Source organism: Rhinatrema bivittatum, chromosome 3, assembly GCF_901001135.1.
Source record: "Rhinatrema bivittatum chromosome 3, aRhiBiv1.1, whole genome shotgun sequence".
In the NCBI taxonomy this organism is placed as follows: domain Eukaryota; kingdom Metazoa; phylum Chordata; class Amphibia; order Gymnophiona; family Rhinatrematidae; genus Rhinatrema; species Rhinatrema bivittatum.
The window spans coordinates 346,040,559-346,064,309 of record NC_042617.1 but is presented as its reverse complement, the minus strand read 5'-3'; the positions used below and the strand labels follow the sequence as shown (position 1 = coordinate 346,064,309).

At 41.3% G+C, this 23,751-nt stretch overlaps 1 protein-coding gene across 1 annotated transcript; it reads right to left on the bottom strand.

Annotated features, from left to right (window-relative positions):
* Positions 1–176: 176 nt before the first annotated feature.
* On the bottom strand, positions 177–20,165 carry NDUFAF4 (NADH:ubiquinone oxidoreductase complex assembly factor 4). The gene is made up of 3 exons (XM_029595395.1): positions 19,961–20,165; positions 15,799–15,896; positions 177–1,825 (listed from the first exon to the last, which is right to left on the bottom strand). The coding sequence occupies exons 1-3, from the start codon at positions 20,121–20,123 to the stop codon at positions 1,526–1,528; spliced, it is 561 nt and encodes a 186-aa protein (XP_029451255.1). The 5' UTR covers positions 20,124–20,165; the 3' UTR covers positions 177–1,525.
* Positions 20,166–23,751: the final 3,586 nt, after the last annotated feature.

Here is a 23,751-nt window from a genome sequence, read left to right as displayed (position 1 = left end):
GCATTTTTTAATATGCCTCCCAAGTTAGCAGGGTAAATTTACTTGGCTAACTTTACTTTCCAGACTGTCAGACTATAGTGCTCCAGAACACTTAGGACTTTACATATAAATAAATCAGATAAGCACCAATCTTGCTTAAAGCTACTATTGTTTTAACTTTACCTGCTTTACTGTAATGTAACAAACAAGAGATACAAACAGTCAACTATCTCTCAGCAACATGTGAACACTCTTACTTCAGATACTTCTATTCAGGCAAGTAGATATGGATCTTGATCTGCTTTGTCTATACTCTGTGTGCTCCTCTTTATTTCATTATCTGTCCCTTTTTTTTTCCTTCTTTACTTGCTTTTTTACTTTCTGTATGTTCAGGCCTGTTACTGTTGTTGGTGTACATATCTCATGGCTTGAGTTCAAATCTAGAGTGTGCGCCGGCTGGAGATCTTGAACATGAGGATCTATACTCTCTCTTCTACCTTGTCTCTACAAAATCAACAAGAGATGCTGTCATCCTTTCACTGAGAAATCTTCTGGTTGGCAAACTGTTTCCTAAAGCATCTTTCACATCCATGAACCAATAAAACAATGGTGCAGGCAAACAAAAATATTTGTTCAAAAGCAAGAATCAATGAAAGATAAACTTCAATTAAAAAAAGGGCACATCCTCACTGCTTTCAACACCTCTGCTAGTACAAGGTACTGCAACTTATAGCGACTGCTTTTCACACTCATCTATCTGCACAGTACCCACTGCAGGGAAACAGAAATGTAAAGAGAGAGAGTGGCTGCCAGTGGAGAAAAATCTGATAAAAGGTTCTCTCTTCCCCATCCCATTAAGCCTCACATTTTTTGAACCCTAATGATTCAGCATCTTTGGAAGGAGGACATAATAGAGCACACCCCAGCGGTATTTTATGAATACTCAGGATATTCATCTTTAGTGGGGGCAAAACCTACTTCTTCTCTACAATAAGCAGCATGGAAACCAATGAATTTGTTTTGTTAGACTTTCTATGCCCATTGCCCTTAAAAGTTAACCTCCCCTTAACACACACACACACACATTGTCTCCTTAGAAAGGGAGAATGAATATGAAACAAAGTACTCCAAAATTAAATACACACAAATGGAGACTGAGCTTGTGTTTTAATTGCTTGCTTTTAAAGACCTTAAAATGTAATATGAGACCTCTAGTGGTGAAACCGGAATAGGTATCTTATAATTATCAATAACTGATGTGGTTTTTTTCTTCTTCCAAAATAATGTTTTGCATATATACTGCAACTTTCCACAGATCCAAGGATTATGTTTATATTCTCCTTGTTTTCAGTCGGCTCGTGTCAGATGCGTCCTGGATCGCCTCAACATGCCAACTGCAGAGTGTGATTGCCAGCTTCAGAATTACACCAAACAAAATGCTATTTTTACAAAAAAGGCCCGTGGCAATTCATAAATACAAAAACACAAGAGGAAAATAAAAAAAACGCCAGCACAATGTCACTCAGGTGGTGGGGCTTGCCTCTCCTCATGTGGATTTTATCTGCTTTGTGTCTTCTGGGGGAATGATTTTCACTTCAAATGGGATGAAGAATTCTAACAGAGACCTAGTGTCCTTCAGGTCCAGGCTGTATTCCTCCGCTATTTTCTCTGCGGTCCATTCTGTCGGCGAGCGCTTGTGGTTGCTCAGAGCAGTCAGTGCCTCGATGACCGAAAGTTTGCCCTTGGGGATGCTGGGAGGATCCAAAGCTTGCAAGGAGGCAAGCTTGAAGGTCACTTTTGGGAGCCTGGACTCCATTTGCTTATCCAAGATGCTTTGGTTCTTCACCTAGGAGGAGGAGAAAACAATATCATTTACTGTTCAAAACGGCATCAAATCCTTTTCAGTGCATTTATTTTATTGGATTTATATCCCGCCCTATTGAAAATCGCTCAAAGTGAGTTACAGCAAAGAAGTATAATCTATATAGCATCTACAAATGAACAAAGACAAATTCAAATTAAATAATAAAACGATACAAAACTTCAAAAATACAAAATGGCATGAGTCATAAAATCATAAAGAACATTTAAAAGTCATAAGAACTGAAAGACAAAGGCTATCCTAAAATAGAAACAAAATTCAAGGGGGCTGATGCAATAAAGTGCGCCCAAACAAATGCGTAGCCGATAGCGCTCATCACATGTACATTCCATGTAGATGAGGTTATTAGATATTACCCCTCGATGCAAAAAATAAATAAATAAATACATCACTGGGCACCCAACGCACACTTTTTAATGCGGCAAATTTAACTCCAGCCCTGGAACTGCCATTGTCAATCCACGAGTCAAGGGCACATGAGAAATGAATACTGCCCTCTGTGGTTCCTCCAACTTAGTATTGTTGCGACGTTTAAATCTACTAGCTGTAATGTTTAAAGATAAAGGTATAATGGAATGGCTTGATGTAATAAAAAAAAAGTGTTGCATGCAAAATATACACGCAGAGTAACAAGGGGCAAAAATCGGCCTGAAGCAGGATAAGCGGATGCACACCCGATGCATTTGCATGCTAGGGACGCACAATTCTTCCCTAGCGCATCTTTTTTTTTTTTTTACACACAGTCCCTTATTTACATATTGCATCGAGTGCCCAAGGGATGCGGCTGTGCGCACGCAAGGAAAATGGAAGCTCGCTACGAGTGCCCATTTTAACACGCATCTTATTGCATCGGCCTGTCTGCGATCACAATTAGAGAACTGGTGAGCAAGCAAGTTATCTGAGTGAAAGTTATGCACACATAACTTTATCTGAACAAATCTGCCGCTGAATATACCCGGGTAAAATTATGCACAGTATTTTACCCGGATAACATGAGGAATTCTATTTTTCCAACCATAACTGTGGCCGGAGCGTGCTAAATCTGTGCATGCACCGGCTAAAGTTTAGCCCCACCTCCAAAATGGCTCCGATGCCTTTTTAAATCTGCATACAGTTTGTGCACACAAAATGTATGCAGTCTTGGTTTTTGTGCGAGCAACTTCATAAGCTTACCTGCACAAAAAGTCTTTGAATATCATGAAGAAAGGCATCAGCCAATTATTTCTTAATTTTTCTATACCGATGTTGGTAAATACCTTCACACCGGTTTACAATATTTCTTTAAAATAAAATAACACATAAAAACTCACCTACAGATCAACATACACTAATGAAACAGAAGTTTAAAAAAAATAAAAATAAAAAGCTTGTGGCCAGACTACAAAATTGCTGAACTGGTTATCCTTCCATCTATACTTACATTTACTCTAAACATGATGCATATTTTTCCTGCCCAAAACATTTGCTCTTTATATTATCTATTAGCAGGCCCCATATTATGGAACACAATGCCTCCTGAGATCAGACTACAAAGCGATCTCAAAACCTTTAAGAAAAACTTTAAAACATGGCTCTTTAAACAAGCCTTTTCTAAAAGAGACCGGAGAATAGAGAACATACAAGAACATGCAAAAAAGCACAAGCACACAGCAAGTCTCATAACATACATGACATTACTTTATTAAAGCTCATAAACAAATATTACTGATGTACAGTACCGATGGTACACCTAGACAAAACTTACTCTACCCAACTATTATGCCCCTTTTATGATATATTGTAACCGCACCTTTTGGCACCTGTTAGAATGTACTATAGAACACATTCACTTACCTTTTTTATGTGCCTATATGTAAACCGTTGCGATGGTATATATCTCAGCGACGGTATAGAAAAGATTTTAAATAAATAAATAAATAAATAAATATTATTTATAATCCCCACCCACACCCACCTCGGTTCATCACAATCCTCCTGTCTCATACTTCTACCATGCACAAAATGATCCCTATTTTCTGAAACCACTTTTGAAATAGTTACCAAAACATGGCCATTTTTTTTTTTTTTTAAACAAGAAGCATTTTGTCTTTTCCAGTTGCTAGTAGCATAAGCTCCGTGACGCACCAAACAAGACTGAAATGGAATGAGCTCTTAAATTTGCAGGATCTTAATGAGCTCCTGCAACAAATACAATTGCTGATTTTTTTCCCATGGGTTTTCAAATCACAGCAATGATGCGCAAGTGTAAGTGCTTGATTTTGGATTTCAAAAGGTGTCCATCAAGTTTGGCTCTTCTTGCTATCCAGCTGGCGAAACAGTTCCTCTGCCCCCTTATTTCAGAGGCTGCATATAACAAAAGATGCACGCTGGCGGGGGGGACGGACACGATCTCAGTGGCAAACTGCCATGCACAGGACGTGGGTTCAATTCCCTGAACTGTCTTCTGCCCTCTGGTTTAGCCAGGGCTGGGGATGCTGTGGAAGTCCCAGTCATCATGCAACAGCAACATCTAGTGGCCAGTGAGGATCCATAATTAGAGGCTTCCAGAGAAAGCCCTTGTGTGGCCCAGCGATTGGGGGGGGGGGGGGGGGGGGGGGCGCGGAGAGAGAGGATACAGATAAGGGGAAAATCCCTTAAGTTGCAAAAGAAGGTTCATGGAGTTGTAGCCCAGCAGAGGCTATTTCAGATTCTACAGAAAGCAAGAGGAGACTGCCACCCCAAAAGAAATTAACAAGCTCTCACTGGGGCGCCTTTCCTTGCTGCTGTCTGGCCCTTGAAATGCTGTGAGACTCTCATGAGAAAAAGCCAAGGAAATAAATCCTTAGCCAGGGAGAATTAAAAAAACAAACAAAAAAAAACAAACCAGCAGGGCTTGGCCACCTGGATCCTCAGGGACACCTTCAGATCTGGTATAATGAGAAAGTGATAATCATCTCCACTTCTGTCTCAACAGTATGTGCCGGTCGGGGGTGGGCATGAAGATTTCTAGAGAACAGGGCTTTACCTCTAGATTGGCGAGGAGCTGCCTGGGGTGCTAAAATTATGGAAAGCTGGTCTCAGCAGAGAGAGACTGAACAAATCAATTCCAATATAGTTTGCTTCAGGTTTAAACAGGTGGCATCTTGCCTGCAAAGTTGGCAGCGGTAAGCAACTCTTATTCCAAAATCTTATTCCAGGGATCCTTGGGATACCTTCCACTTGAATGTAAAGAAATTGCATTAACCTGCTGTTATACTGATCTGGGAACGAAGTGCCAATCTAAGACTGCCACCTGGACAGTCTGCTGTTTCACCTACTGAACTGACCTCTTGTGTCGGGAAAGCTTGGGGAAAAGTTTTAGTTCTTGCCACAAAAAGACTGCTTTACCTCGATGCCCTCCAGGGATTACTGTTGGATGGACTGTCAGGAAAAATGTGCATTTTGTGAAGTCTGATCAGGCTTTGGATTTGCAAGTAAAATACAAAGTCCTTGGGAATAACCGTGCTTTTTGGTGTCTTGATCTGACATGCTCCCCACCAGCAGCGCTATTGTTCTCCACCCCCGTATGAGAAAAGGGACCTTACAAAGCCAGTCCATGGTTATGGAAACTACACTATTACATTTTATACACAAACGTTAGTGAAACCTTCTATATATTACTTCTGAAAATGTATGCACGCATTACATAACATAAGAAAATAAGATATGCCATTCTGGGTCAGACCAAGTATCCATCAAGCACAGCATCCTGTTTCCTACAGTGGCCAATCCAAGTCACAAGTACATGGCAAGTACCCAAACATTAAATAAATCTCAACCTACTATTGCTTATTAATTATCATCATAGTTTATGGATTTATCCTCTAGGAACTTATCCAAACCTTTTTCAAACCCAGTTACACTAATTGCTGTAACCACATCCTCTGGCAATGAATTCCAGAGCTTAACTATGCGCTGAGTGAAAACTTTTCTTCGATTTGTTTTAAATGAGCTACATGCTAACTTCATGGAGTGCCCCCCTGGTCCTTCTATTATCTGAGAGAGTAAATAACCGATTTACATTAATCTGTTCAAGTCCTTACATGATTTTAAAGACCTCTATCATATCCTGCCTCAGTCATCTCTTCTCCAAACTGAACAGCCCTAACTTCCTTACCTTAACTCAAAGGACAGCCGTTCCATACCCCTTACCATTATGACATCCATCACTTTATTTGCCATTCCCTTCCTAATAATTCATAACATTCTGTTTGTTTTTTGATCGCCACAGCAAACTGAGCCGATTTCAATGTCTTATCTACTATGACGTCTAGATCTCTTTCCTGGGTGGTAACTCCTAAGACAGAGCCTAACATTGTGTAACTACAGCAAAGGTTATTTTTCCCTATATGCATCACTTTGCACTTGTCCACATTAAATTTCATCTGCCATTTGGAAGCCCAATCTTCCAGTCTCACAAGGTTTTAAACTACTCTGCATAATTTTGTGTCATCCACAAATTTGATGACCTCACTCGTCATACCCTTTCCAGATCATTTATAAATATATTAAAAAGCACTGGTCCAAGTATAGAGCCCTGCGGCACTCCACTGTGAAAACTGACCATTTAATCCTACTCTCTGTTTCCTCTCTTTTAACCAGCTTGTAATCCACAAAAGGACATTGCCTCCTATCCTAAAACTTTTTAGCTTTCTTAGAAGTCTCTCATGCAGGACTTTGGTCGAACACCATCTACCAGTTCACCTTTGTCCACGTTTATTCACCCCTTCAAAAAAAAAAAAAAAATGTAGATTTGTGAGGCAAGACTTCCCTTGGGTAAATCCATGCTGTGTCCCATTAAACCATGTCTATCTAAATGTTTTGTAATTTTATTTAGTTTCCATGATTTTTCCCAGCACTGAAGTCAGGCTCACCAGTCTATAGTTTCCCAGATCACCCCTGGATCCCTTTTTAAATAAAGGGTTACACTGGCCATCTTCCAGTCTTCAGGTACAATGGGTGATTTTAATGATAGGTTACAAATTAATTGAAATAGGTCTGAAATTAAATTTCAGAACTCTGGCGTGTATACCATCCGGTCCAGGTGTTTTACTACTCTTCAGTTTGTCAATCTGGCCTACCACATCTTCCATGTTCACCATGGTTTGGTTCATCTGAATCATCATCCTTGAACGGAACGGGTATCTCCCCAACATCCTCATAAGAACATAAGAAATTGCCATGCTGGGTCAGACCAAGGGTCCCATCAAGCCCAGCATCCTGTTTCCAACAGAGGCCAAAACCAGGCCACAAGAACCTGGCAATTACCCAAACACTAAGAAGATCCCATGCTACTGATGCAATTAATAGCAGTGGCTATTCCCTAAGTAAAATTGATTAATAGCCATTAATGGACTTCTCTTCCAAGAACTTATCCAAACCTTTTTTGAACCCAGCTACACTAACTGCACTAACCACATCCTCTGGCAACAAATTCCAGAGCTTTATTGTGCGTTGAGTGAAAAAGAATTTTCTCCGATTAGTCTTAAATGTGCTACTTGCTAACTTCATGGAATGCCCCCTAGTCCTTCTATTATTCGAAAGTGAAAATAACCGAGTCACATCTACTCGTTCAAGACCTCTCATGATCTTAAAGACTTCTATCATATCCCCCCTCAGCCGTCTCTTCTCCAAGCTGAACAGCCCTAACCTCTTCAGCCTTTCGTCATAGGGAAGCTGTTCCATCCCCTTTATCATTTTGGTTGCCCTTCTCTGTACCTTCTCCATCGCAACTATATCTTTTTTGAGATGCGGCGACCAGAATTGTACACAGTATTCAAGGTATGGTCTCACCATGGAGCGATATAGAGGCATTATGACATTTTCCGTTCTATTAACCATTCCCTTCTTAATAATTCCTAACATTCTATTCGCTTTTTTGACTGCTGCAGCACACTGAGCTGACGATTTTAAAGTATTATCCACTATGATGCCTAGATCTTTTTCCTGGGTGGTAGCTCCTAATATGGAACCTAACATCGTGTAACTACAGCAAGGGTTATTTTTCTCTATATGCAAAACCTTGCACTTGTCCACATTAAATTTCATCTGCCATTTGGATGCCCAATCTTCAAGTCTTGCAAGGTCCTCCTACAATGTATCACAGTCTGCTTGTGATTTAACTATTCTGAATAATTTTGTATCATCTGCAAATTTGATAACCTCACTCGTGGTATTCCTTTCCAGATCATTTATATATATATTGAAAAGCACCGGTCCAAGTACAGATCCCTGAGGCACTCCACTGTTTACCCATTTCCACTGAGAAAATTGACCATTTAATCCTACTCTCTGTTTCCTGTCTTTTAACCAGTTTGTAATCCACGAAAGGACATCGCCTCCTATCCTATGACTTTTTAGTTTTCGTAGAAGCCTCTCATGAGGGACTTTGTCAAACGCCTTCTGAAAATCCAAATAAACTACATCTACCGGTTCACCTTTATCCACATGTTATTAACCCCTTCAAAAAAATGAAGCAGATTTGTTAGGCAAGACTTCCCTTGGGTAAATCCATGTTGACTATGTTCCATTAAATCATATATCTTTCTCTATGCTTTACAATTTTGTTCTTGAGAATAGTTTCCACTATTTTTCCCGGCACTGAAGTCAGGCTCACTGGTCTATAGGGATCGCCCCTGGAGCCTTTTTTAAATATTGGGGTTACATTGGCCACCCTCCAGTCTTCAGGTACAATGGATGATTTTAATGATAGGTTACAAATTTTAACTAATAGATCAGAAATTTCATTTTTGAATTCCTTCAGAACCCTAGGATGCATACCATCCGGTCCAGGTGATTTGCTACTCTTTAGTTTGTCAATCTGGCCTACTACATCTTCCAGGTTCACAGTGATTTCGTTCAGTTCGTCTGACTCATCACCCCTGAATACCATCTCCAGAACTGGTATCTCCCCAATATCTTCATTAGTAAACACGGAGGCAAAGAATTCATTTAGTCTTTCTGCAATGGCCTTATCTTCTCTAAGAGCCCCTTTAACCCCTCTGTCATCTAATGGTCCAACCGACTCCATCACAGGTTTCTTGCTTTGGATATATTTAAAAAAGTTTTTATGAGTTTTTGCCTCTATGGCCATTTCAAATTCTCTCTTCGCCTGTCTTATCAATGTTTTACACTTAGCTTGACAATGCTTATGTTTTATCCTATTTTCTTCAGATGGATCCTTCTTCCAATTTTTGAAGGATGTTTTTTTTGGCTAAAATAGCCTCTTTCACCTCACCTTTTAACCATGATGGTAATCGTTTTGCCTTCCTTCCACCTTTCTTAATGCGCGGAATACATATGGACTGCGCCTCTAGGATTGTATTTTTAAACAATGTCCATGCCTGTTGAACACTTAACCTTTGCAGCTGCACCTTTCAGTTTTTTTCTAACTATTTTTCTCATTCCCTTTTTAAAATTTAGTGTTAGAGCTGCAGATTTACTTATTGTCCCCCTTCCAGTTATTATTTATGATCACTGTGCCAAGTGGCCCCACCACCGTTACTTCTTAGCATTTCATCATCTGTCTGACCATTTTGTCCAGGTGGACGGTAGTATACTCCTATCATTATACTCTTACCCAACACACATGGGATTTCTACCCATATAGATTGTACTGAGCATTTAGTCTCTTGTATGATCTTTATCCTGTTTCAGAAAATATTTACAACTGAAACCTGCCCGACATCATGAAAGAAAGCATTTATCTTAAACTTGTTGCAGTTTTTTCTTTTTTTCAACAAGTCTGTGCCGCATGTCACCGCCAAAAGCGGCTCAGCCCGAACATTCAAAGGCCGAGAGAGGAACAACCCGCCCTGAGGAAGCATTAGGCGAAACGTTAACGTTGGCGGTGACATGCGGCACAGACTTTACTATTAAGGGTGCACAAAATACAAATCAGACCAAGAATATCTGTGCCATTGGTTATGACCACTTGCCATCGCAGCAGAGTCTGTCAGACTCTACAAAAGGGTCATCTACTGCAGTTAATACTTCGGCTTTAATGGATAAACTGTCTAGGCTATACCCAGATTTGACATCAAAGAAGGTGAAACCTAAGGCAGGGAGAATATATCTCAAGGGACAAACTGAGGCAGATTTAGTCTGTGTTGCAGCTGATTTAAAAGATAAGTTGCAGACTAATCAGTGATGATGAGGAGGATTCCTCTCGGGAAGGGTCATATAAAGATGAATCCCTTATTTCCTCTATGAAAAACGAAAGAGCTATACCAGATAAGGAATTTTTGGACCAGTCCCTGCACGATATTGAAGTGCATTTAAATCAAGTGCAGCATGCTTTAGAGAAGCAGCATTCTGACAGAGTGGATAAGAGTGTGACACAATCGCAGACACGTTTACAGGAAGACAGCAGGCATACAATTCGAGGAGGGCTCTCCCCTATTATGTCTAGACAGCCCCCAAGGGAGATAGTGGCAGAAGGAGAGGGGTCTCATGACTATGTGTATTTGTGGATTGATAACTTAGCTGGATGGACGGAAGGGATACCACAGATTATTCCATACCCCCGGGAGGGTTCTTTCGAGCATGTACACACGAACGCAGCCTGCCAGTGTATTACTGGTAAAGCTGGAGATCCAAGATGGAATTATAAAATATATAAAAGAAGGGTTACGAGTCTGGGAAAAGTATAAGCATCAGGGATAGGAAGAACATCTATTTCCTTTAACTCAAACAGGCTATGCACACAAGTATATGCCCTGGATTTTTGCAGATATGCATTCTATTTTAGAAAAATTACCCCCCATTCACAAGGGTGGCAACCTGTGAGTTTGTGAATTTGAAAAGTTGACACAGGGTTGGGGAACATTAAAGCAATTTTTGGGGAAGTTACCCGGAGTAGACTTAGATAAAGTGTTTGCTAAAGCAGGCTTTCATGCTGTTACTAGTGTAAATTCAGCTTACGATGGAAATGAGTTCAATCCATTCATTTGGGAAGCCCTTAGGAGTATGTTTCCCACCCAGAAATACTTTGCTGCTCTCACAGCCAGTCGATGGGACCCTGTTAAGAAGAAGATAAGAGGATTTCTTAACCAAATTCCAGGATGCTTGTTTGCGGGAAACAGATACTAAATTTAATTAAGATAGTCAACTACCATTATTTTATCAGATATTAAAGTCAACTTTCCCTGCCATAGTACAGAAAGGGTTGGAAGGAATTGTGAGTTTAGAAGTTGAGCCATGGCCAAAAATGATGATGCATATTTTGCATTTCTGCCAGAAATATGAACAAGATCAGATGAAACCTGAAACTGATCTCAGGAAATTGAAGTCTAAATTTTATGCCATGCAAGTAAATGATCCTAAAATTGAGAATCAAAAGAAGGGAACAGGAGGTGTTGGTGAAGGGAGGAGTGCAGATGCAGGTGGTTTTGGTGATTGTGAATGTCGAGACAGAGACATGTGGTGTCCTCCCTCTTATTTACAGTGCAATTTAAACATGTGCTGAGGCACTAAAAAATTCTATTCTCATGCACCGGATGTTAAGGCATTGTTCCAAAATCCTCAGCTTACCTTTACCAATGCTCTTATAGGGAAGTACGCAGCCCTGTTGCTGAGATCAGGTGTCACAGTTGTAGTTTTGCAGAATAAAGATCCTCACATAACGATGCTCCAGGCAGCATTAGGTCAGTCCACAGATTGAGTACCCCATGTATGTGTAATAACAGTTTTGCCCTTGCCCAAAGATATCCAAATTTTTACTTCTGAGATACAAGATTCACACACGTGGTTTATGGATGGGTCTTGTAAAAATGGTATTACAGCCTTTGCTGCTGTTCTATTCTCAGATGAAGAGGAAGTAGCATTTGTTTGCTCAACAGGAACGTCTGCTCAATATGCAAAACTCGCAGCTGTTCTAGTCATGTTTGCAGCAAACATATAAGTCACAATTTAACAGTATTTACTGATTCTGATTACGTCCTCTCATCTATACATCATCACCTCAGGAAATGGAACAAGAGGGGTTTTATAATCACACCACAACTTGTGGCAGTGCCCCCTAGAGGCCTTACAGGAGAGACCAAGAGAGGAGCTTTATGAAGGCACATTAGAATGACAGGTTAGCCCAGGAGAGGGTTGAAAATACTGTTCAATCATCTAAATTGCAAGCACAACAGGGTATTTATTTTACACAGACTAGAGCCACAAATGTTAATAACTAGTAGACAGCACTGATATCCACGTTTGTCCTTGAAACTATTAATCCTTCATTGATGCTGGTATTCCCGAGCCATAGTCCAGTCCGGCGTTTGCAGATGTTCCAAAGAGAGGGGAGAAGGTGAAATACACCTCCACCTCTCCCCACAGGAAAGATGTCGGATGCAAAGTTTATTCTCTTTCCCATTCAGTTCAATGAAACTGAAATCTTTGGAGTGTGAGTCTAGAAATATACATAGCTGAGAGGGTTCAAAAAACATATTTGACATTCTGAAATTTAAGTAAACACTTGCCCGGGTATCTGAAACTAAAACTTGCACCTCGAGAAACAACTTCTGGTTTCATTGATGGGAATTTCTTCCTTCGTTCCTGAGTGCTCCTCGTAATGTCAGGAAAGATCCAAACTTTCGGACTGTGGAAAAGCTGTGACTGATTTTGAAAATGGAACCTCAGTGCGGAGTCCCTTTCTGATATAAATGCAAAGGTAACAAATAATGTTCCTCTTGTCAGGATGTCTGTATCCTGAGAAAGTTCCAAAATATCAGATATATGCAAAGAAGTATCTTGTGCTTGATTTCCTGAATTTCCATCTTTAGATGGGAGGAGATGATATATCTTCATTATAACAGGAATTGCTTCATTAGGGAGTTTGAGAATACGCATAAGGTAGTTCCTGAATAAATCCTTAGGGGAAATCAATTTTAAATAGGGGAAATTCAAAACCTGTAGATTCAGCTTTCTTAGCGAGTTTTCCAAATTCTCTAATTTCCTTGAATAAACACAGTCCGATCGAACCAAGTTACTCTGAACATCTTCGGAATGAGATAATCTTGTATCAAAGTCCCACAAATGGGAATCAATAGATGCAATTTGAGATCCCATGGTTAAGGACTTAGAACTAGCTTCTTTCAAAACTTCAGTTAATGAACAAATGGCTTTTTCCATCGATGTCAGAGCATTCCAGATAGAATCTATGATAATGACCGGAAGTCTAGCTAATGGAAGTTGTAAAGTCAATCGTACCTTCTTCTGTGGGGTTTCCATTGTCAATCTCTACTGGGGACATTTGTAACACTCCCGGAGGGCCCTTGGAGTCTAAAAAACAGACTCTCCAAAGGTGAAGTCAAAATGGCATCCCTTCTCGGGGCATCAGATTTTGGTATTTAATCAGATGGCATAGAAGGTGGCAATGGGGTCGACGGCACACCGGGACTTAAAGATGTTTCTTCGGCCAAGGAGATTGGTGTTTTTTTCACCGCCGAACTCCCCAGCAGCTCTTCTATCCGGTGATATCGGCAGAGGCGACGCAAAGAGCGCATTTATCCGTTGCTGGCGTGTATCAAGTATCGGAGAAGAAGTCGCGACTTCTCTTACTCTTGCTTTTCTTTTAGTATGCGGCATTTGTAATGAATAAAGTAGGAAAAACTTGAATCCATGGAGAGAGCGTCTATACGTGCTCACTAGACGGCGGCCATCTTGGTCTCCTTCTTTCATTTTTAACAGATGTTTTAATTCTGACTTTTTCTTTGAATCCAAATTCTTTTTTAAGCCTATCCCTTTTTTTTAGCTTAAATGTTTGCTACTTGTTTAATGTTCTGTGTTTGTTAGTATTTATTTTTGTGTCACTTGTGAATTTGTGTGTCCATCAGTCCACTGACATACATGTTATATGTTGTGTTGCTTTTTTGAATGTTGTGTGATACCTTATAGAAAAAAGTGACCTCATAGCTTGAAATCATCTCACCCTTTGTCACAGAAGCTATCTAGAATCTTTAGTCCATGGACTATTACTGGTACCTAGTTAAATACTGACATGCGGATGTTACTATTTTGATTCTCACTTTAATGCTACTTACACAGTTTGCAAACTGAACAATGATAATTCCCCATATATAGACAGAGTATCTAAGGGAGTGCCAGGATTTTTCTTAGCCCTTTTTGTATATGGGCCCCATTTTGTTAATTTCTCTGCCAATGTTATATTTGTTAATAATTTTACCCAATTACATTACTGGTTGTGCCAAGGTCAGGTATTCAAATTCTTACCTAAAAGTTATTATTTCTGTATTTTAGTTACTTTTAATTATTTTTCCAAGATTGTGCCCTTATAGACAGCATCCCATCACCAAAGTTGCATGCCTAGGAGTGTTCCTGCAGCTATACCTGAGGATGAAGTGATTGAGAGGTCCCTTGAATATATAAATCCTACATAACCCCTGACTAAAGTTTCATTGGACTCACTATCATGGACTTCTTGGATTCCAATATTTCAAGCTCCTGCAGTGACAGCTGAACTTGGCATGGCCATACAGCGATTGCAATCTTTGCTACACGTAATGATTCGTGAACTGAATAAAGCAGTACAGGCCCTGCAACTGTAAATTGGTCATAGTTTCCAAATACAATAGACAAGGACTTGAATACATTTTTGCTAAAGAAGGAGGATTATGTACATTATGTAGTGAATGCTGTACTGTTGTAATTATTCATTCAGAAACTGTGAGAAATGCTATGAAATAAATTGTTTCTTTGGCTAAGTTACATGTAATTTTTTTTAAAGGAGGAATTGATACTTCCTCTTGGAGTTAGTGGTACACTTTTACTGATTGGTTCAGAAATTTAGGAGGACTTCAAGGCATTTTAGGATTTTTGACTACTTTTTTCCTTTTATTGTTAGGAATTTGTCTTCCTTGCATTTGTTCTCTAAGACAATGAATGTGTACTAAAGTCACCTCTTTTCAAGCAAATTTCACCCAAGCATCAGAATGATGTGCTGATTTGCTTCAGCAAGAAGCAGCTGACTATTCTGAGCTTTCTGGCTCCCAGGAAGAGACGGGTAACAGGTTGGAGATAGGGACTACGGCACTGATCCTATCTGCCCGGCCGAACCCAAGACAGGGGCTTCTCGCCTGGGATATGTATAGTGACAAGAGTTCATGATGAAACCTCTTGACAGCGTTACACGCGAGGTTTCAAAGAGGGGAATGTGAGCATGGTGGAAAACTCTAGAAGGCCATACTCTTGCCCATGTGTCAGGTGGCGTGCAAGAACCCAGCACTGGGGCAGGCATGCGCTCAAGACTGTATAATGTCAGCATGCATAGAGAGCTACGATTACCATAAAATGCATTCAGGATGTAATGGGTGGATAGCAAAGAAAGATATAAAATAGTAGTAAAAGAGGAAATAAAACGACTGGCATCTTTTCTCTGCTACTTTACAGGCAGCTGGTAGAGATCTGATTCCAGTACCTCAGAAAAATGATTGTGCACTGTTTTAAATGTACTTTTCTGAGTTTCTTTTCCTTTACTCCTCTCGATAATAACGTTCTTTAATTGTGAGAAGACTGCCTAAATTGTTCTTTAAGAAAAAACGGATTAACAGCAGCCAGATAACGGGAACAAGCAAAGAAAATGAAAAACTTCATACAATACAGGAGTGGCTTCCAGAAGCAAGCACTAAACTTTTATAAAATCAATAAGAACATGCCATACTGGGTCAGACCAAGGGTCCATCAGGCCCAGCATCCTGTTTCCAACAGTGGCCAATCCAGGCTACAAGTACCTGGCAAGTACCCAAACATTAAATAGATCTCATGCTACTGATGCCAGTAATAGCAGTGGCTATTCTCTAAGTCAACTTGATTAATAGCAGTGATGTCAGATCTGCTGACATTGTGAAGCTGAACAGCAGCTGTGCTCGTTCACCTGCTCTTCATGGTGCACTAAGGCAGCAAGTGCTTACCTCCACGGGCAGATCCATCGAATCAACATAAACCTCTTTCAGTAATGAGAGAAGGTGGTCGTCTTTTTTATAAATCTTCTCCAGTACTTCTGGATGTTCTGGAAGCAAAAGAAACATCTGAAAAATAAGAACCATGTCATACAAACGAAGAGAGCAAAACACCTATGCTATATCATTTGGAGGGATATATATATACTAGATTAGCACGCAAAACATAAACCTCACCTAATAATTGCAATAAATTTTAAAGAAAGGAGGAAAAGACCTCGGAAAAAACAGGTGCTATGGCTGTCAAAAGCTCAAAAAAGCATCACCTTTTTCAAATCAGTCATATAAACATCCAACTTCTATATTTTTTTAACTTCTCTTATTTATATTTTATTTTTATACCATTTAATTTTTCTTATTTTTGTATATATGTAAAATGTAAGAGACCAATTACATGACTGCAATCACTTGAGCAGACAAAGTTTTGTCCAACATTTCACTGCTTCAATACAATTGAAAAAACTAATCTGCTGTTGAATGCAGTGGCGCTTCTCATATCCGCTTGAGCAACATCAGCATTAGTGGTTAAATTGCCAAAGCAATGGTGGAAAATTCCCAAGTGACCAGGTCAGTACAGAAGAGAGCCACCTTCACTGCCTGGGTGGAGCGATGGCGCCTGGGGCAGCTCCCTGCTTGCCAAGAAGAGAAGTTAGAAGGTAGAAAAGGAATTAACACACCACAATCAAAAAAATCCCCTCAAATAAGAAAAGCCCTGCGCCTTGTTGTGGGAGGGGGGGGAGAGAGGACTGGCAATCCCCGATGCCAGAGCATAGGAGAACCATCCACTTCAAATGGTACCTGTCATTTCACATGACATTTGAAATGACAGGTACCAGCGCACCCAGGATACTGTATAGGCGCTGTATAGCGCTCTATACAGTAAAATGGATTGCGCTTCATGGACGCGGCTTGCATTTGCGTCTAATTTAAATACTGTATCGAGCGGTATATGATCTGAACTGTGCACGCGGCAAACGAGCAGGCGCCTGGCACTGCCGCACTTTTTCTTACGCGCCCTTACTGTATCGGCCTGTTAATAAGTTAAAACTTGCAATTGGTTTTCCCTCTCCTCTATATGTTTTGGATTACTTAAAGACTGTCATGTAAATTGTGTTATTTTGACCAATATAAACTTTGCAGAATTTTAAGTTTTTGTACGCAGAATTTTAAAATGTTTTGCACAGAACTCCCCCAGGAGTAAAAAAAACCCCAATGCAGCAGTACAGCATAGGGGATGTAATAATTATTTGCCCAAAATAAGAATTAAATCTGAGGATGATCATATCTGATGATCTCATGATGGCAAAGACTGGAAGATAAGGAAATGGCAAAAGCCAAAAAGATGCTTGGGTGCATAGAGAGTGGAATGGTCTGCAGGAAAAAAAAAAAAAAAAAAAAGGAGGTGATATTGCCCTGGTGAGTTCTCATTTGAAATACTGTGTACAGTTCTAGAGGCAGCATCTTCCAAACCATATAATCCAGATGGAGTCAGTCCAGAGCAGTGGTTCTCAACCAGTGTGTTGCCAAGAACATGCAGGTGTGTCGCCACACTTTCCGGTCCTCCGCTGACCCAGCTGCTCCCCAGTCCTCCTCCGCCCGGGCTTAAAATGCTGTCAACCCGGGCGGAAAGCGGCAGGACAGCTGGAGTCAGCGGCACCGGCATGGTCTCTTCTTCGCCCCCTCCCCCACGGCCCGGAAGAGGAAGTGGTGAGCATCGGGTGCGTGCGCGGGAAGAAGAGACCATGCTAGTGTGGTCAGAATCGGCCCGAAGAACAGAAGAGAGGCGCGGTCTGAAGAATATGCAGCGCGGCTCGGAGGAAAATGAAGAAGAACGTCAATCCTGCGGCCAATGGGACTCCTTTCTCTGCGCGAGGGCTGAAAATGAAGGTTAGGGTTGGGAGGAGGCTGCTGCTGCCGCTAGTTCTGGAGAGGGAGGGAAGGAAGGAGAGAGAGTGAATGAGCAAGCAAGCATGTGTGTTTGAGATCCTGAGTGTGTGAGTGAGAGCCTGTATATGTGAAAGAGAGTATGTCTGTGATTGAAAGCCTGCCTGTGAGAGAGAGAGCATGAATGTAAGTTTACGATTGGGAACCTGTATGTGTAAGTTTGTGATTGAAAACCTGTTTGTGTGAAAGAGTATGTGTGTATGATTGAGATCCTTTGCGTGTGAGAGAGATCATGTGTATGCATGATTAAGAGCCTGTGTGTATAAGTAAGAGAGAGAGCATGTGTGTCTGTGTGTGATTGAGAGATGGTTTAGGTGAGGGAGCATGTGAGTATGTGATTGAGAGCCTGTGTGTAAACGAGAGAGCATGTTTGTAAGCATGTGAATGAGAGACTGTGTGTGAGAGAAAAAGACAGCATGTATGTGTGTGATTGAAAGCCTGTGTGTGTAAGCGTGAAAAGATAGACAGCATGTGTGTAAATGCGTAATTAAGAGCCTATATAAGTGAGAGAAAAAGCACGTGTATATGTGAGTGACTGAGCATGTGTGTATAGGTATGTAATTGAGAGCCAGTGTGAGAGAGCGCTGGTATGTGACTGAGAGGAGAAAGTTCCAAGCAAACCACCCCTCCTCCTGCTAATTCAAAACAATCTCAGGACACCTGGATATCAAACGTTTCCAGGTATGCAGAGCAAAAACATTTTTGTATCCTTATTTTTCATTACTGGGTCTTTGTGTCTGCTATTTTGAAATATTTTATTGGTATCTAGAAATTTTTTATGAGTTTTTAATTATTGGATATTCACTCATCAGCTATTTCAAAATAATCTGTTCTTTTTGTTAGTATGGTTTTACTGCTACTGATTTTATATTTCTTGATTTGTTTTATAAGGATGGGTGATGTTTCTTTTTTCCTTTATTACACTGCATACAGAGACTCTGGTTTGTTGCAGTTTCCGATTCAGTTTTTTCTGCATGCTTCTAGTTATGCGTTTTGGTCTCTTTATTCTTTGTTAGGTGAGGGTCAGCACATGTGATTCAGGTGAGGTTTTCTGCTGGCGTGTAGTTTCTGTGTAGGGCTCTATAGCAGCCTGACTTAGTCCGTTTTCCTAATAGGAGATGTATTGGTGTCTTAAGGCCTGGTGTAATATTTTCAGTGTTGCCTTTTCTTAGGTAAGCTGGTTACAGTTTAAGTACTGGAAATTGGTGCTGTTTTGGTGTGGGATGTTTACTATTTATGCAATTTCTGTTCAGACAGAATATGTATCTTTTCCTCGTGTCATTTTAAACAATAAAAATAATTACCGGACCTTTACTTTTTATTTCCACCGTAAATTGTAATGAGCAGTGTGTCACACATGTGAGCATGGCCTGTCAGGTGTGTCACGATGGGAAAAAGGTTGAGAACCACTGGTCCAGAGGGTGGCTACTAAAATGGTCAGTGATCTTCATTATAAAGTACATGGGGACAGAATTAAATATATATACCTTAGAGGATTTGGGAAAACGAGATAGGGGAGATATGATAGAGACATTTAGATACCTCCAAAATATCATGGCACAAGCGGCAGGTCATTTCAATGGAAAGGGGACTTTCAGAACGGGTCATGGGATCAGGGTGAAAGGGGGTAGACTCAGGAGCAATATAAACAAATATTTCTTTTCAGAGAGGGTGGCAGATGCATGGAACAGCTTCTCAATGGAAGTGGTGGACAAAAGGACAGTATCTGCATTCAAGAAAGCATTGGATCTCTGAGAGTGGTGCAGTTTGTAGAGCTTTCCAGTTGGTGTGGATCGGCAGACAAGCTAGGCCATACGGTCTATTTCTGCCGTCAGATTTTTATGGTATGTTCCAGAGCAACTAAAGGGCCCAGTTTCTATAGGGAAACAAGTCCCGCTTTTTTGGCCTTATAGCCTACAGCGTGCCCCCGGATTTGAAATCAGCACTACATGTAGCACAATGCAGCAAGGGAAAGTGATATGGAAAGTAGCAGGCCTGCTCTTAACACCACCTTCCATCGACTGGGTGCAAGCAGGACCTCTTATTACGTAAGACAATCTATGCCCTCTGAGGCGCGGGACCTAGAGCTCTTCAAGGACGGGCAAATCACGCCCTGACCTCCCTGCGCCGCTACTGCAATATCAGAAGGGGAAGACAGGTGCATACTCACTCAGCGGGACACTGGAAGGGTGGCGCGGAGCTAATGCCGGTTTCTGCAGCCCGACCTCCCGGTGCGCCCGGTTCTCCAAGTTAAAGTTCCGCAGCGCGCGGCTCACTCGGGCGCCCATTCCCAGCGCACGCACGTACAGTATGCCGGCAGCCGCACGGAGCATGCGCAGAACCTCCGAAAAGCCGCGGCCGAGCGTACGCCAGGTCCTGGGAGTGGCGCGCGGTGTGCAGAATGCCGGCGTTTGATTGGTTAGGTTCTCCAGGGGGCGAGGGCAGAGTGCTGAACGTCGCGATCCGATAGGTCGGCGCCTGGCGCGTGACGAGGGAGCCCGTATCGCCTTCGGGAGCTTGAACGGTGGCGGGAGTGATAACTTCGCTTGGTGTTGTCTCCTAGCCGGCCTGTAGGTGGCCGGGTCTCTCGATTTTGGTTCGAGGGAAGCCCGGGACTGAGAACCAGCAGGCTGCTTCTCTTCCCCAATCTGTGAGCGCCCCACGAGGAAGGGGATAGAGCGCTTCCCTCATGAAGAAAGGCTGAAGAGGTTAGGTCTGTTTAGTTTGGAGAAGAGGAGACAGAGGGGATACGAGAGAGCTTTATAAAATCATGGGTGATGTGGAAAAAGTTGATAGTGAAGTGTTAAATAAACAGTTGGAGACATCACATAAAAGTAAGGGTAGCAGGTTTCAGACAATGCCTTAAACGTGTTTAAACTGTTACCAGATAATGTAGCCAAGTCTTCTAGCATAGCTAGGTTTAAAAAAAAAAAAAAGGTTTGGACAAGTTTCTGGTGAGCAGGTCCATTAATAATTATTGACCACTGAAGTGTGAGGATTGGAATAAGGAATGGATCTTCTGTGTGTTTCCAGTTATTTATTTATTTATTTAGACATTTTATATACTATCGTTCCATGTAAAGATCACAACGGTTTACAGAGTCAGCAATTAAAGGTGGCTTATTGGGTCGTATTCATAAGCAGGCATTAAACTAAATGTTCATTCTACATTAACTAAGTATCTAGAACATAGGTGTGAAGTACATACATCAATTAATATTACAGAGTATGTTATGCAGAGTTCTTGTGTATTTATTAGATATATTCTTCATTCTTGCATTCATATCTTTTGTCATTCTTATTACTATGGTTCTTTACTTTCTGTTGTTTTTAAGTTAGGTTATTTGTGTTTTTGAATAGCCATATTTTTAGCTTCCTTTTACATCTCTTTCTATCTGGTATCAAATGTAACATCTCTGGTAGTGAATTCCAGAGTTTTGGGCTTGCTATGGAGAACCTGTGATTGCTTATTTGCAACATATTTGTGCTCTGTATTGTGGGTACAGGCAGTAGTCCTTTATTTTGGGATCTTAGTGTTTGCTGAGGCTATATGGTTGTAGTGTCACTCCTATCATACAGGTGTTATTGGAATGAATGATTTTGAATATTAGTGTTAATATCTTAAAATAGATTTGAGTTTGTACTGATAGCTAGTGTTTAATTTGTAGATAAAAAGGGAATGGAACTGGAGAAGGGAGGAACTTTTTCATTGTATCTCATTTGTACACTGTCTTTGGAGAGAAGGACTGAGAGGAAGATTGAAGGGGCCCCTCTTTCTACTCTGGTGGTCCTCTGTCTTCAGCTGTCTCCTTATCCCCTCCCTCTTGATTCCCCCAATGGTCTTTTGACCCCTCAAGTCTCACTCCTTCCCATCCCAGGGGCGGTGAAAGTACTAGGTGGATGTCTAGATAGTACCAAAGGTTTGGGGCATCACCAAGTGTTTTCACCAGCAATGCTCAGATCTAGAAATGGAACATTCCAGAATGAATTCTTCTTGGTGGCAAGATTGTGGTGATTGGGCCTCCTCCTTCAGTGGGCAGAAAGAAAAGTGTGTTGTGGACTTGCTCAGGTGGAAAGGAAGCCCAATTGCACCAGAAGGAGAAGAAGACATAGGCCCCAGGAGGCCTGAAGAAAGCAGTAGGCCTTTGAGGCCTCATTAGAACAGCAAAGGCTAAGGCCCAAGAAAGGAGCTGGTACAGCAACCATGCCTCTGCCTTCAAAGGGGAGCAGCGGCTGGGTCCTTTTCACAAAAGGCAAAGAGAGCATATGGGGGTGAAAGAACATTTGTGCGGCACCATCCCTTTCCCCCTCCCCACCTCACTAATCTACGACAGTCTCAGAGTGACTGAAAATTAAAATCTCCCCAGTATGGAGAGTTGTGGATTTAAACAAAATAGGTGTTTGTCTGCTGTTTTGAAATATTGTATTGGTGTTTGGGAAATTTGTACAAATTTATATTAGTTTTTAATTATTGGATGTTATTCTATTTGTCACCTTTTTAAAAATATTTATTATTTTTAGTAGTATGGTTCTACCATTATGATTGTTTTAATTTCTTGATTTTATTGCTTGATGTTTTATGAGGAGTGGTAATGTTTGTTTTTCCATGATTGTATACATAGTTTTGTTTGCAGTTTTCAGTTCAGTTTTTGTCTGTGTTTATACTTTTGTCTTCTATTTATGCTTTATGGTCTGTTTATTCTGTATTTGGTGACTGTCTGTCTATATTCTGAATTTGTGACCAAGGTGACTTATTCCAGTTGTGTGGAGTTTTTGTGTGTAGGGATCTATAGCAGCTTGGCTTGTTTTTCCTAATAGGTGTATTGCTGTTTTAGGTCTCTGAAATATTTGCAGTGTGCTTTTCATAGGTAGGGTTGTTATTGTTTTATGTGCTGACAGTACTGTTTTGGTATGGGAGGTTTTCTATATTGTAATTTCAAGCATCTAGCCAGATGGATTCAGGACCAATAGGTTATGCTCCCCTGCCAGCAGATGAAGACTTAGTCAGGCTGCAAAGCTGACATCATAGTACATGTGCCCCTGCAGTGACCTCAGCTCTCCAGTATTCACTGTCTCCAGCAGATGATGGATGTACCTCTCCCTATGAGGATTGCCTTACTTTTTTGGAAGGAGAAATTCTACAATTTAAATTGGAGAAAATTGAGCCCTGCTCTCCTGCAGTGATACCTAAAGATCCCTCCCCCATTGAGAAATCCAAGGTGATTTCTGAGATCCCTCGGGAGGTCCCTTGGTCCAGTAGCCGGTTCCCGGTGTGGACTTTGCAGCTTAGGCAGCTGAAAGGCAGCGGGTACAGGAAGCCGAGCATGGTGATGATGGCCAAAGCCCTTTCCCCCCCGCAGCCGGAGACTGTCTGTACTCAGTCGGTAAGTGCTGAGCCCAGGTAAATTAAAAATTAAAAAACAACCTTCAATTCAGAGACAGAGGGATTTTTGATGGGATTCTCCCTGGTGTCCATGCTCGGTGTTCAATGCTGCTCCTCCAAGGGGAGGAGCTAGCAATTTATAATACTCTGTAGGCGGAGCTAATGGCCTGTAGTGGGTTGGCTCCCACAGAGTGGCGATCTGAAGGATACTACTCGTAGTGGAATTGGTGAATCCCTGAGCCGAGGGCAGATGACAGCGCCCCCAGGAGGAGATCCTGAGAAGGACCACCGGCTAGGCTGGAATATAGACAACACACAGATAGATCTTTATTAGTCTGGCAGTTGAACCACCAGAGGTGGCAGTAGTGAGACGATGTGTCAGTCCTTCTGATACTAGAATGTAATCTCTGGGTCGCTGAGCTGTAAAGAGAGACTAGAAGTAGTGAGTAGACAGGGTATACTGGATACAAGATGGTACACTCTCACAATAGTAGATGTCTGCAGTGGTCTCTATGCCACAGAGAGTCTTCAGTATATTCAGGAACAGGAGCCGTAGGCGAGCACTGGTTCCTATAAAC